General features: G+C 41.2%; 1 protein-coding gene across 2 annotated transcripts in view; it reads right to left on the bottom strand.

The window, feature by feature from the left end:
* The window catches only part of UTRN (utrophin), a 577,632-nt gene that overhangs the window by 432,043 nt on the left and 130,477 nt on the right, over positions 1-15,112 (bottom strand). For both annotated transcript variants that reach the window (XM_048844328.2, XM_048844327.2), the window contains 8 exons: positions 11,530-11,622; positions 10,442-10,614; positions 6,828-6,943; positions 5,382-5,545; positions 4,511-4,711; positions 3,276-3,457; positions 2,382-2,532; positions 390-509 (listed from right to left, as the gene is read on the bottom strand). In XM_048844328.2, the coding sequence (XP_048700285.2) occupies positions 390-509; positions 2,382-2,532; positions 3,276-3,457; positions 4,511-4,711; positions 5,382-5,545; positions 6,828-6,943; positions 10,442-10,614; positions 11,530-11,622 (1,200 nt within the window). The remainder of the gene's footprint in view (positions 1-389; positions 510-2,381; positions 2,533-3,275; positions 3,458-4,510; positions 4,712-5,381; positions 5,546-6,827; positions 6,944-10,441; positions 10,615-11,529; positions 11,623-15,112) is intronic.

The raw sequence follows: 15,112 nt of genomic DNA, 5'->3' as shown, positions 1-15,112 counted from the left end.
ATTTAATAATTTGTTTACAGCGCAAAAAATGTGTCCAATTTTAAAATTCCATTCCATGTGTGGGGTATTTTCTGTATTCGGGCAATGACAAATTAACTTCTTATTTTGGGGCCTGTAAGCCAGGTCTTCTGCAAACACCTTTCTATGCTTCAATTCTAATATTTTATTTCAGAGGAATAAAGCATATGCTAACAAATCATAGGTGTCAAAATACACTAGTGACTGAAGTTGGAGAAAAATTATGAATTAAGCTAGTTTACAATTAAGAGGTACTATATTTACAGCAGCTTCACAATTAACTATCAGATAACAAATGGACGAAAACCAAGCCATCCTACATAGTTTGTAAGTAATGTAATGTAGTACAACAAACAGTACAAAACATTTACCTGCAGTTGTTCTTCCAGTACAGCTGTGGCACTCTCACCACTGTTTTCATCAACAATCACCACCATGTGGGTCAATGAGTTTACCTTAACCTGCTCTATCTCCAGATCATTCTGCAGCCCCTGGAAGAACAAATCAATGGTTACAGGAACTAGATGGGGTAAAGAGACACCTTTTTGGCCATAGCCGTTAAAACTGTTGCTGTGGAAAAGTGCTGAAGACTCAACAATTAAGCAAATGTTTTATTAAGGAGAGCCATATCTATAACGTAACTAAGTACTAGAAAATGCAACTAGAAAGTGTAATGAAGCTAAAATACATTATTTCAGACGATGGAAGATACCAGGCAATAAGAAAAAATTATATATTTAGTTTTTACCAGCCTTCTGTTTTCCTTTACAAAAAAAATGTTCTTTGTGCTCTCACAAATAAAAAGGGATGTCTGAAAATTCAAATGTTTGGCTCTCAACAGCTAATGACATTCTGAACCTCTAATGATGCATGTAAAAAAGCTAAGGGTTTCTATAAAATGTGTTCCTATACATAATAAAGTATCAGATTGCAAGTATAACAGCAGATTAAATTACTTACTATGCACACTTGTCTTAATAGGTTTTGATGGAACAATAATTACAACTAACTGTACAGCTTTGATGATATATATTGGACACTATGTTCAGAGACACTACTGACAAAAGACTACACAACAACTACAAAGAACATGTAGGAGAAGAGAGATACTCCTGTTATTTAGCAATATAGAAGTGTAGGTATTGTAAATATCTAGGTATTACACAACAACATGTATCACCAGAGTACCTCTGCCCCAGAAATACAGTTTTATATTTTCTATAGCATCTTTTATCCCAAAGGATCCTTGGTCCAGTAGATACAACACCGGAGTAGGATTTGGGAGATCTGGGTTCTATTCCCAGCTCAGCCAGTGGCCCGCTGGGTGACCTTGAGCTAGTCACTTTATCCTCATTTTGAAGATTGGGTAAGTGAGGCACAGACAGATGATGATACTGACTTCTGCAAAGCACTCCGAGATCCACTAATGAAAAACACTATATAAGAACTATGCATTATTATTCAAAATCTATATACTTCAAGCCACACTGAAATGTAGCCACTACTCAAGATGGAGGAAGGAAACAAACACTGCACTCAACTCACAAAACTGTGAGGGGCGGGGAAATTTTTACCAATGCCTTTCAAGGGCAAAGCCTACTCTTGTGGCAGTTTTTATAGCCTCTCTAATGCCCTTTTCCCTTAAGATACATACCTTACTGGGAACCGGGAAGAAGGTCAATAAGCTACGTCCACCTCAGAATGAATGTTCTTTTTAATGCTTACCATAGAATGCCGTAAGAGTGATGAGCATTCAAAAGCCCTCTCCCCTCTAAAAGCACCTGGGGCAGAAGGCAAGACTCTGCTCTAGAAACTTGGCTTAGAGCCATAGCACTAGTGGAGTGCTGGGCAAATAAAAGAGCAATTTCTTCTTGGCTTAGTGGTTTGTTGGATGGTGGTGTTTTTTTTTGGGGGGTGAGGGGTGGGGTTGTTTGTTTTGTAAGTGGCAAGAGGTACAGTGTACTTGAGCACACTCTGCTCTTCATTATGGATAAATTATTTGTTATTTTTCAGCCCCTCTCCTACACAGGTAACTTAATGACGAATTTTTTTATGCAGCAAACAAGGCAAGATACGCAACTTCCACTAAAGGTGCTTTACTCAGTTAGTAATCAAAGTGCTTTCAAAACTGTCCAGTTCTCTTCCTTTCCATTACCATCCCCTTCCACATCAAAACTATCAAGCATGGGCCTCAGTGTACAACCAGATCTGAATCTTTCCTTAAAAAAAAAAAAAAAAAAAAAAAGAGGACCGTGAAGTGGCTGCCACAATTGTGTTTCTCCATTGTAGCCGTCACTAAGTTTAGAGCTTCGAGTATTTTTTCCTATATCATGTGTATTACAGAACAGGCAAAAGCCATTTACTTTATGTACTTCTATCTGTTTTTGAAGTGACTCTAAATCTTCAGCAAAGGCCTGAGATTCCATCTTTTGAATGCGCTCTTCTGTGACGGTCAGCCAGTCAGACAACTGCTGCAATTGCTTCTTCTGCAGTTCCATCAACACATCATGCAGGCTGCACATGGGAGAAAACAAAGGCAGAGTAATTCCAGAAAGGCTTTTGCAAGTAAAAAGCATAAGATCTAGGTATAAATAAGAGGAAAGCCACATAGCCATATCTAAGTCATTTATGTCTAAATAAAATTGTTCGGCATTTAATTCTAAACTCAAGAAAACATAGTTAAGCTTCTGTTTACTCCTCAAAAGTTAGTGAAATATGCCACCAGGGTACATAGAAATACGCTCAGAATTTCTAACAGCTTAATTGTTTCTTGCATCAGATGTTCACTCTTAACGACAATGTCAAGAGCAGCAATGAAATGCAGTTTCCCCCTTAATGACTGTAATAAAACGTAGCAGGAAAAAATCCTTCAGATAGTCCTTAGTATATAATAAATAAATACCACCCTTTACAATGACTGAAGGCTTTTATTTGTTTGAGAACTTAAATTATTACAACAATTTTAAGACTATTTGCTACACGTAGAAGCACTACACTGCATTTTCAGTCTGGCACCTTCTACATTATATACATATAAATATTTGCATTAAAGTAGCCAAGAACGCAGGTTTTTTTTTCTCCTTCTTCAGCAAAGCAAGGAGAGGTTACTGAGCCACAAACAGGATGGATTTAATGCTACAAAATGACAAGTCCATTCTGAAAAATCTGATATTAGGCCTCAAAAATCAGGCTAAATACACACGGACTTCCATTAACTAGTTTGCCAGCTATACAAGAAGTTTTAGGGCACAACTCACCGAGCTTGCCTGTCCATGCTGTCCACTCTTAGAGCTTCCCATCGAGAGTTTAGCAGTTTCATTTGTTCCTGGATCTCATTCTCCTCTTCCTCTGATAGATTGCCCTGTGCTATCAATTGGTTCCCAGCCTGCAGTACACTACCCACACTACTCTGGTGTGCAGTAAGCTCCATCATAAAAGCCTGGAAAAGGTACAACAAATGACATCATCTTAATTTGTGAGCTGCCATCAGGAGTTTATAACAGTCTTAGTAAATTGATAATGTTCAAACCACAACGCTGCAGAATAAGCTGGCATCATCAAAAGCACAAGCACAGCAGACCTTAACCCACTGGTCTCTACATCAGAAAATTTCAAAAGAACTGCCAGTATGTGTTTCGGTAAAGCAAAAGAGGTGGCAAAGGAATAAAAATAGATCTTTCCCAAGAGAAGAAGTTGCAGGTTAGGAGACAACCTTTAAAAATAAGTTTAAAAATAACAAACATATTAATTGGAAACATTGAAAACCAAAAACAGAATGAACTGCAAAGAAAGCAGATACGTTTTCAACTATGGAAATAAGAGTTTTTATTTATTTATTTATTTATTTATTTAACAAAAAGTCCAAAAAATGTGCACATGGGAGGGGGTCTTCTCTTCTCTTCTCTATATATGGTCATACAGCTCCTACACATGGAGAAGGCAACTATTGTGAAGGTAGCTCTATTTTCTGATGACATGTGATCATATATTTTACATTGACAGAAACACAGACTAAAGTATCTAACAGAATTTTTCCATCTCCAGCACCTACAGCTTTTAGCAACATTATACTTACAACCAGAAACCTCACACTAATAAATCGGGAAACAGCAGGACCAGCTCCTCCACTGGTGTACATCAGCATAGCACCATTGGATCTGGCCCATAAATCATGACAAAGTCTATAATATTCCCTTCAAATAATGTAGAAGTTGAGGAATGAGGACAAATTGTGCACTAAAAGTAACATTCTAATAATCAATTATTTCTATTATTTAAAAAAAAAAAAAAAAAAAACCCAAAAGGTTAAAACTCAAAATCTAATGCGCAAAACAAAGCATGATGCAAATGACACAAGCCTTAAAATATCCTACAAATGTTCAGTATAAATTTAGCAAAAGCAACACAAATGAAACAGAAGGGTGTTTTTATAGTATCAAGAACTAACAATTTTAAGAATGGGCTGGAAAAAGACCTGCCAACACAAACTTACTTCATGGGTAGCAAACTGCTCCTTGACTTCTTCAACATCACCAGATATGTTATCTTGCTGATATGTATCTTCAGCTGAAAGCAACCATGTGAGGACCTCTTCCAGAGCTTCTTGGTAGCTGTCCAAGTCCATATCCACCTCAGTCACAGTGCTAGGGGTTTCTGCTCTAGAACCTTCATGTTCCTCTTCAGGTGTTGCACTCTACATAGCAAAGAGGAAAGTAACATTTCTTAGGAACGCAGAAATGTTGTTTCCATAATTGGCACAAAACACTGATTGTTTAAGATCCTTTGAGTACTTGAGTGATGTGACAGTGTGTCTGTTATGCCAACTCTTAACATATTAAAATAGGATAGTTGGTTACTTTGTAGACTAGAGGGGCCAACTGTCAGATCTGATTATTTTCCTTTTTTTTCTCCAAGGGGAATACAGAATCTAGAGGTCACCACTAACAAATAAAATCACCCTCATTAGTGTTTATTAAATTAAGTCAGCAGGTGACACTGAAGTAGAGCGGAGGAGTACCAAAGAAAAATAAAAACCTCTCCTCACGCAAATTCAATTCAGGATCAGGAGCCACCCTGTCCAGCACACCAAGATGAATGAGAGCGATGGGCAGAAGCAGGAAGCTTAAAGCGTTAAACTTTCCAGGACAAGTAGACAATTGTCGGTGTAGGAAAAGGGAGCGGGAGGAGAAGGAAAGGCAATGCTAGAGTGCAGATGAGAGAGAGAGAACCAGGAGGAGGATTGTCAGGGTGCAATTTTAGTATCCTCCAATGAATTTTGCAGGGGTCAGGAGGGCTACCAGTATACCTGAACAGGTGAAAATTATAGCCAAGAACCTTCCAGACCTGGATGGACAGAAACATACTTGCTGTATATTAAATGCTCCTCCTTCACATTCCTTTTTGTATCTCCTTGGAAGAGTCTCCACCTCGCGGATGTCTTCCATGGTGACTTGCTGAGGAAGGACCTCAAACAAAGAGGTCAAATACATGATGATAGATTTTTTGTCAGGAAGCTGTACAGCAACATCTACACAGGAAATTTTAAAAAAATGAAGTGAGACTGCTTTTCTAGAAAATCTCCTAGATAGCTATGGTGTGGTCTGTATACCAGAAAGCGTCAGGGTCTAAAAGTTTTATGCCAAAAGGTCAGGCCTTCCTTCCCCAATGCATCTGGAATGGCTAACAGATCAGAGCAGCACCAGCAATGGAAAATGCAAGTAAATAAATAAATAATAGTGGAATTTACTTCTTGGAATGCTAGAATATTTTTGGTAAGAGGTTGGAGAGATTCTGCCCCAACTTTTAACTTCATGTTTTAAAGCTGATCCCCAACTCTTCAGAGCAAAGAGGCTCCTGAAATCAAGGATTTTAGTTTGGAAAGTCTTGGGAAACTCAATGCTTACAAAAGCTGAGCAGAGAACAAAACGGAAAGTCCACATTCTGTCAGTCCCTACAGAGTATAGGCAGTGCAGCAGAAGCTACCGAATCCTATAAACATACCAGTTTCCTCAGAGCTGCAACAAAACCATAAGTACAGCCCCGTACCATCCCAATGGAGAGTCAGGCCCCATTATCCTCACTTGGGGGGATACACTGGGTGATGGGCTTAAAGAGCTCTCTCTAGACTGAATCTTATCTCTATACCTGTACCTCTAGGACTGATCACCTAATGCTGTAGAGGCCATCTGCTAATCTATTATGCAGGATATATCTTTGGGAAGCCCAGAGTCCACTCAGAGCGGTGGGGCTTCAGCAGAAGTCATAGAAGCTTGGTAGCAAGTGCTCCCACAGGTGAAGCATTTAAGCAGTTAATAAGTGGCTACTGCTGTTCAGTGGACATAGAAAGCAAAGTGGGTTTGTGTATGAGAAGAGCTACCCAGTATATAGTATTTAATGTTTTACATGAGCCTGAAAAATGCTTAGTTATTTATAGTTTTAACTCCTACACGGTTTGACATGTACAATTATAATCAACTCATACTTCATTTTAAAAAAAAAAAAAGAACAGATTGCGAACCAGTTTTTGCTTCTTTCTCTTCCTTAACCAAGGATCATCATTTGTTGCATCACTTAATTTTAAATAAAAACAATCAGTGAAGACAGATGTCACTGTTACACATACACACACACACATCCACACCCCCCCTTAGTAACTGGATCTCTCTTCAAAGACAATGGCTGAAGACAACAATAAGTTACAACTGGAAAACAACTTGACACTGTATTTACATTAAAAGTAAATGGAAGTAAATTTTGAACACTTATCTCAAAAATGATTTTCTAATCAAGAGCAAGCAAACACATTTTACCTTCAGGATCTAACAATTTTTCTATTCCCAAGTGGCTTTTGGCTATGGTGAAAGCATGTTCTAGTCTCTCAGTTGGGGTCAACTTAGTAACTTTATCCCAACTGAAGAGCTCAGGTCTGAAAGAATAAGGAAAACAAAATCAACCGGGGGAGAGGCGGGGGGAGGAACACCTCACACACATCAGATAGTGTTACAATACAATTACAGATTTTAAAAAAGAGTAACCGAGACCCCAAGCAGAAAACTCTAGTATGTGCAACAAAATTCTGAACATATTTGAATCACTAACTTTATATCTATATGACTGTAGTTATATTCTCATCCCATGCCACATAATACACTCTATAACTGCTATTTTTGTAACAACATTTGAAGAGATAGAGTCAATTTTAAAAATGTACAAATCTATTATTAAAATATTTATTTTTCAGCATTACTGCAGAGTATTTACTTTTTGTGTTGCACTCAGTTTGGACAACGTAGAAGAAAAAGTCAGTTTCCCTTTTCTTTCGAGTCATTTTGCTTCCAAGTCCAGAGCACTATGATTAGCATGGCATTGCAGCATTTGAACTGCAAACATCACAGGGATAATCATTTCCCATTTTTTTTAAAATACAGACATCGTGAATAATTGCCATTTTTTCATAAGATTTCTAAAACTTGGTAGAGGAGGGATGGGGTGGGTGCTTAAATGCAACTGAAATGAATACAGAGCTGAGGACAGAGGCAGATTTACAGTAAAAAACAGGGTGCCCTGGCACAGCACCCCCCAGTGACAGGGCCCCAGGGCCGGGCAGCTGCGGAGGCAGAAGCCTGGTCCTGCCGGCTCCTGGGGCTTCTGAACCGACCAGCAGCCAAGCTCCCCCCTCCCGTCTCCTCCCCTGAGCGTGCCGCGTTCCAGCCCCTTCCTGTCCCTCCCAGAGCTTCTCGGGGGAGGAGGTGGAGAAGAAGCAGGGCCTTGGGGAAGCAGTGGAATCGGGACAGGGAGGAGCAAAGGCGGGGCCGCTGCACTCCCCCTACATATACACCCTCCACCCCCCTGCCATGAGCCAGTCAGGGCCGGGGTCTGTGGTCTCAAGTTGTGGGGACGCCCCCAGCCCCCTGCCTTGACTCCTGCATCCCCTCACGCACCCCCAGTCTCCTGCCCTCTCTGACTCCTATACCCCCCCATTCCCCCACACCTTGAGCACCAAAGGGGAGCTCCTGCACGCATACCCCACATTCCTACCTGCACCCCCCTCGCACCAAATGGGAGCTGCCCCAGGTAAGTGCTCCACACCCCAACCTCCTGCACCAACCCTGAGCCCCATCCTGTATCCTAACTCCTGGACAGACCCTGCACCCCAACCCCCAGCCCGCTCCTGCACCCTAACTCCCTCCCAGACTCTGCACCCCCAGTCCACCCAACTCCTGCACCCCCTCACACACACCCAGCCTTGACTCCCGTCCCCCCATCCCATCCCCTTGCCCTCCCTGATTCCTGCACACACCCAGTCCCCTGCCCTCCCTGACTCCTGCACACACCCAGTCCCCTGCCCTCCCTGACTCCTGCACACACATCCCCAAATCCCCACCTGCACCCCTCGCACCAAACAAGAGCTGCCTCAGGTAAGCACGCCACACCCCAACCCTCTGTCCCAGCCCTGAGCCCCCTCCCACACCCCAACCCCCAGCCTGCTCCTGCACCCCAGCCCTGAGCCCCCTCCCGCACCATAAGTCCTAGCCAGACCCCACGTCCCAACTTTTTTTTTTTTTTTTACACATTTTTTTACATTTTTTTAATAAACCGCTCTTATCCAAATCGCTTTACAAGAGTTAGTTAACAGTACAAACAATATTTGGAAAGATAATTAAGTGGTCCACCAAGACACTCAGAGATTTTCAAGTGGTCTGTGGAAAAATAAGTTAGACTTCAAAAACAATCAAAGTACCTCACTTTATTTTCATTTACTTCCTATTACCCATAGGAGGAGGAGGAGGAAGAAAAAAAGAATGAAAAAGGGGGGTGGAAGGGGAGATGAGAGAATGTTCTTTTTCTTGGCTGGGTCCCAAGGAAGGGCCCCAAAAATGAAGCTGAGCACAGGGCCCCACTAACTCTAAATCCGCCACTAGCTGGGGAACAAGACTGAATAGGGAGTTAAAGGTTCAGACATGTAGGAAAAGGTTAAAAAGCTCTAACATCTAACATAAATAGGATAAATTGCAACTAATAGGATTTTAATAATTGACTACAAACACTAGAAGGAGGGTTAGAAAAGGATTTACAAAATGATACCCCTATGAGTAAAGGAATAAAGTAAAGAGAAGGAATATTTAGGTGACATTAAAAAAAAATCCATTAGGCAGCTAGGAAGTTGCAATTTTTGCTGATAATAATTTCACACCTCCTATTATTTTTTGCTACCCTGTCTCCCCTGAACCCCATCCCAAACTGTTTGTTCATCACATCACATCCCATCCAAACGTTATGCCTTGCGTTTTGGATTAGAAGATCACCGAGGCAGGGACCGACATTTAGACAATGACTGTACAGTACCTGGCACAGTGGAGCTGTGATCTGGTTGGCTCCTAGGGGCTATAACTATACATTTTAAATGAATAATTATAAAATTATACTGTGGAATAGCTCATTCTGTGAAATGATGGATCCTGAAACATTTGTGAAATTTAAAATTACACTGGACTGACCAAAAGCAGAAATATCTGATGAAAGTCATACTTTTTTAAAAAATTAGGAATGATTATGTCTACAGACTACCTAACACACCTCCCAAGACAAAGAATACATGATCTTTGCCCAGAGCAGCTTAAACAATACCTCTCAGAAGAAGGGCCAAGGGAGAGTAAAACACCACAGGATAGAAACAAAGAATTGTATTATCCTTTGATTCTTCTGTTAAGTAATGTATGCCAACTGTGTGAGAATAATTACTTTGTCTCTCAAATCACACTTACTCAAAACTAAGAGGGAGCCATGGTGCCTGTATTACTTGTTGATTTGTTTCAAAGTGTTCCTTTATCTACTCACTAGAGATGCTACAAAAAACAAGCTGGACTGGAGCCTTTTTTCCAAGTGTTTTCAGTTTGGGGGAAAGGAGTAAGATGGTCTAACAGCCAAGATATCCTCTCTGTAAAGATGTATTCAGCTTGCTTTCTAGTTAACGTATGTCATTTGCGATTTAAAACACTCAAGTACTTTTATTTTTTGGTAATTGAAAAGTGAGCAAAGGAACAGCAGGAGTTACAGTGTAGCCCTGGCTTTGCCCTCTGCAAGTAAGTAAGTGCTGGATTGGCCAATTTCCCTCCATTGTTAACATAACCACACCAAAACAAAAAAATAAATCCCCAAAACTAAAAAACCCATCACCAGTGAATCATTTAAACAGTCTAAAAGCTGTTGTCAAGTATCAGGGGGTAGCCGTGTTAGTCTGTATCCCCAAAAAACAACAAGGAGTCTGGTGGCGCCTTAAAGACTAACGGCACAGTCTCTAAAGACCTTCAGTCTTTAAGATGCCACAGGATTCCTTGTTGTTAAAAGCTGTTGAACACTCCAAGATGAAGAAGCAAAAGCTGCTTATTGGTGTAGCTGTCTAATCATCTAATATGTCACTTACTTGTGTCTGTGGATCACAGCATTAAAGGCAAGTCCATCAGTCCAGCTTGTGGTAAAGTTCAGAACATTGACCTGACTGTAAGGCCTTGTGGATTGCCGAACCCAGCTCAGCAGGATTTTCTCACTGTTTGTCTGCTGCAAGTTTGACATGATGTCCTTCATGACATCTTTCACCTGCAGAAAGCAAATAATCAGTCACAACTACAATTTTACACAAGTTAACTGTTGATCTGCCAAACCAGCATTTAAGCTGAGTTGTTGCACCAACTGGTATCGGAGTTCAAGACACTGTTTTCACTAAACACAATAGGTTAGCTGCAGACAGTGCAGCTGAGGAAGGGAGCCTTTAAGACACTTTGCACCCTCCTGATCAAGGGCTGCTGTGTGTGCAGAATGGGACCCTAGTGTAACAGTCTACGACTGCTCTACGTTACAACAGCATCCCCAGTGCTGCCCAGGCTTGCACGGCATACGCTATGGCTCTGTCTCCTCCTGTCCTTGGTTCTACCCCTAGCATGTTCCCCTATAGTGGGCCTTGTAGGGGGACGATTCCACATGGGGAATTCTCCTGAGCCTCTTACACGCCATTCGCTGCTTTTATATGATGCCTAAGCAGAGACCAAAGTCCCTCCCAAAGCATCCAATTCTCCTCTCACTCATGCTTGTGTAAATCATGAGTAACTGCATTAAAATCGGGGAGGTACTTTGGTGAGACACTAAAACCAGGCCACAATTACAGTATCCAGGCCATTCTGCTACAACACTTTAAAAATACCTTGCAAGTAGATCTGTACAGAAAGCTTGAATAAAAATGTAACGCTATTGTCTCCATTTAAAATGTTTCTGTGTGGTAACAACACTAAGAACAGAACCAATTGACTGAGTACAACTGGACACGTAATTAGAAAGTGCGCTGTGGGATTCAGCCAACAGAAGAGGTCAGAAACTAAACTCTGATCTACACTAATTACAAACTCAGAAGAAACGTGATATTTTCCACGCTAGAGGACAAAGAAAGGTTTGTAAGAATTTAAAAAGATCAACGTGGAAATTCCTGGAAAGAGACCCACCTCCCCAAAGCTTCCTCACCTGCCAGTGCAAGATGATGCTCCACAGTAATCCCAGCGTCAGTTTGGGATTTCCATCAACAATGTCAGTCCCTCCTATATTCACCAATTCCACCTGGAGGAGACATTAAATTAACATTTCTCACCAAGGATTTGAGTGTCCTCCCATTTTCTTATCTACCAACCAGCCGTTAGCAAATGAACAGATACATTTAATTTTGTGGAAATTGCCAAGCAGAGCTGCTCTCTTCAGAAATCTTATCTGAATTTGTCATGAAGGCAATCAGAAGCAAAATACATAGGCAACAGAGTAAGGGTTCAATCCCAACCAGCAATATAGGGGGGTACCAAAATCAACCAATACACAGGCAAAATGCAGTAATTCGTCTGTTTTGCAAGGTAAGAGGTAATCCTTAATACTATAGGGCATTATAGAGCCATGGAAGTGTCATAATTACAAACAACTTTAGTTTTCAGATTGACACAGGAGCCACACATGACAAGCTTTGTATGTGGTAACACAATGTCCAGGGGAGAATCAGTTTGCATTCATTTTAACTGAAGAAGTTTAATTAGGGCTTACTTCAACAAAAATTATATTTAATTTTTCAGGAGGGGCTGCAAGGGGCAAGATGACATTGGTTTTATCTTCCTTTTTAAATTTCCTTAATCACTCATGATCTCTGCTTTTTTCTTGACACTTCCCCTCTTGTTTTAACTTGACCTCATCACTTATGGAAGCTTTTGAACTCTTCTTCATTTCTATTTTACACTGTGAAATGTAAAGTTTTTGAAACAAACTCAGTTCTTACTCCTTTTTTCACAAGAGAGTACAAACGAGAGTCAGATTCCACAGTTTTTCCTCAGAGAGTTGAATAAAAGGGGCGGACCAATGAAAAGAGCAAACTGCCTAGAAAGCTGTGTGTAATGCCAAGGTAGCGTTATCTTTTAAAGTTAAGCAGTCCATAAACAATGTCCATAAGATGTCTTAATGGGAAGAAATCTGAACTGATAAATTTAATGTAGGGAAGCCAGAACTAGAGACTGGAAATTCTCTTTTTGGGTTATGAGCTCTCCAAATCCAAAATGGACAATGGGATAGCATACCTTACAGCAGCAAATCTAGAGGCTATAGAAGAAAGGCAATTAAGGTGACCATGGTGCTATGCCCAAAGGCAACACCACCTCCACTGCAGTATCAAGCACTCAGTGGAAGAACTTAGATTACGCCTGGGTTGAGGCACTTCATTAAGCACATATACATGTGTGTCAGGTGCAGCAGCAATTTCTTCCTCTACGCAGAATAGGGGTCATTAAGCTCACAGAATGAATGTGAACAGAGAAGGAAAGCAAATTCCACTCTGCCTTACACAGTTACTCTGATACAACAGTGAATCTCTTTCCTGCTATCTCATCTGATAAAGCATATTTTGTTCAACATCTTTATTAACGATCTGGATGATGGGATGCATTGCACCTCCAGCAAGTTCACAGATGACACTAAGCTGGGGGAGGTGGGGAGAGAAGAGGGAGATACGCTGGAGGGTAGGGATAGGGTACAGAGTGACCTAGATAAATTGGAGGATTGGGCCAAAAGAAATCTGATGAGGTTCAACAAGGACAAGTGCAGAGTCCTGCACTCAGGATGGAAGAATCCCATGCACCGCTACAGGCTGGGGACCGACTGGCTAAGTGGCAGTTCTGCAGAAAAGGACCTGGGGATTACAGTGGATAAGAAGCTGGATATGAGTCAGCAGTGTGCCCTCATTGCCAAGAAGGCCAACGGCATACTGGGCTGTATTAGTAGGAGCATTGCCAGCAGATCAAGGGAAGTGATTATTCCCCTCTATTCGGCACTGGTGAGGCCGCACACGGAGTACAGTGTCCAGTTTTGGGCCCCACCCCTCTACAGAAAGGATGTAGACAAATTGGAGAGAGTCCAGCGGAGAGCAACGAAAATGGTCAGGGGGCTGGGGCACATAACTTACGAGGTGAGGCTGAGGGAACTGAGCTTGTTTAGTCTGCAGAAGAGAAGAGTGGTGAGGGATTTGCTAGCAGCCTTCAACTACCTGAAGGGGGGTTCCAAAGAGGATGGAGCTCGGCTGTTCTCAGTGGTGGCAGATGACAGAACAAGGAGCAATGGTCTCGAGTTGCAGCGGGGGAGGTCTAGGTTGATACTAGGAAACACTATTTCACTAGGAGGGTGGTGAAGCACTGGAATGGGTTATCTAGAGAGGTGGTAGAATCTCCATCCTTAGAAGTTTTTAAGGCCTAGCTTGAAAAAGCCCTGGGTGAGATGATTTAGGTGGTGTTGGTCCTGCTTTGAGCAGGGGGTTGTTCTAGATGACCTCCTAAGGTCTCTTCCAACCCTAATCTTCTATTACTAGTTGGTGTCTGCTATAAATCACACAAGGGAACATGACGAGCTCCTTATGCTCCTATCTATAATGTGTAGGGAAGAAAAAGCTGTGTGAACATGTGGGACAGGACTTCAAGTTAAGTGACGTGCTGGAGGGTAATATAATTTATGCCAATGATTAAAGGATTAGAAAACATGATTTACAGTGACAGACTCAAGGAGCTCAATCTATTTATCTTAATAAAGAGAAGGTTAAAGGGGTGATTTGATTACAGTGTATAACTACCTATTTGGGAAACAAATTTGATAATGGACTCTTCAATCTATCAGAGAAAGGTATAACCCAATCCAATGGCTGGAAGCTGAATCTAGACAGGATGGAAATAAGGTGTACATTTTTAAAGGTGGGGGTAATTAATCACTGGAACAATTTACTAAGGGCCATGATAGATTCTCCATCTCTGGCAATTTTTAAATCAAGAATGGATGTTTTCCTAAAAGATATGTTCTGTGAATTATTTTGGAGATGCTCTATGGCCTGTGTTACACAGGAGGTCAGACAAAATTATCAGAATAGTCCCTTCTGCCCTTGCAATCTCTGAATAATCACCAATAATACAGATTCTTCAGTCTGCCTGTGTAACTCCACTGAATTAGTGCCGAGTGTCACCTTTTCAACCAATCTTTCTGTTTGTTAGAAGAATGAAACTGACATGGAATCACTGGGACAGACATGGAACCCCAGAGTCACTTTTCAGGAAGACACACATTTTAAAGCAGCAGAAACTTATGTTTTTGGAGAGACAGTGAGGAAGGCAATGGGATGGGAAGGGAGGGAGAGAGAGAAAAAATAGTCACCAATGCAGATAATTTAACCATAACACTGGAAAGAAAACTAGGATGCAAAGAGGGGAACACATTATAATGGAAGGACTCCAAGTGCCGCCTGCTGAAAATTATTTTGTAAAAGGTGTGATTTAATCTGAGTGGAGAAGGAAAGGTTCTGAGAACACGTAACAGAAATGCTTATGGTTTTGGAACCTGTGTGATTATAGACAACTCTTTCAATATCCTCTCTGTATCTGTACTAAATCCTACATCCAACCCTGTAACTATACTTTATGAAAACCATTGCATGTTCTGATCTTCAAATAGCTTTTTCTATCATCATATTCTAAACTATTCTGCTCACATGAGTGAACTGAAGTCACAGCAATCACTGTAAATTTTGACATCTAGTACTCAC

Source organism: Caretta caretta, chromosome 3, assembly GCF_965140235.1.
Source record: "Caretta caretta isolate rCarCar2 chromosome 3, rCarCar1.hap1, whole genome shotgun sequence".
NCBI lineage: Eukaryota > Metazoa > Chordata > Testudines > Cheloniidae > Caretta > Caretta caretta.
The sequence above is the reverse complement of the archived record's forward strand: the minus strand, read 5'-3'. Positions and strand labels throughout refer to the sequence as shown.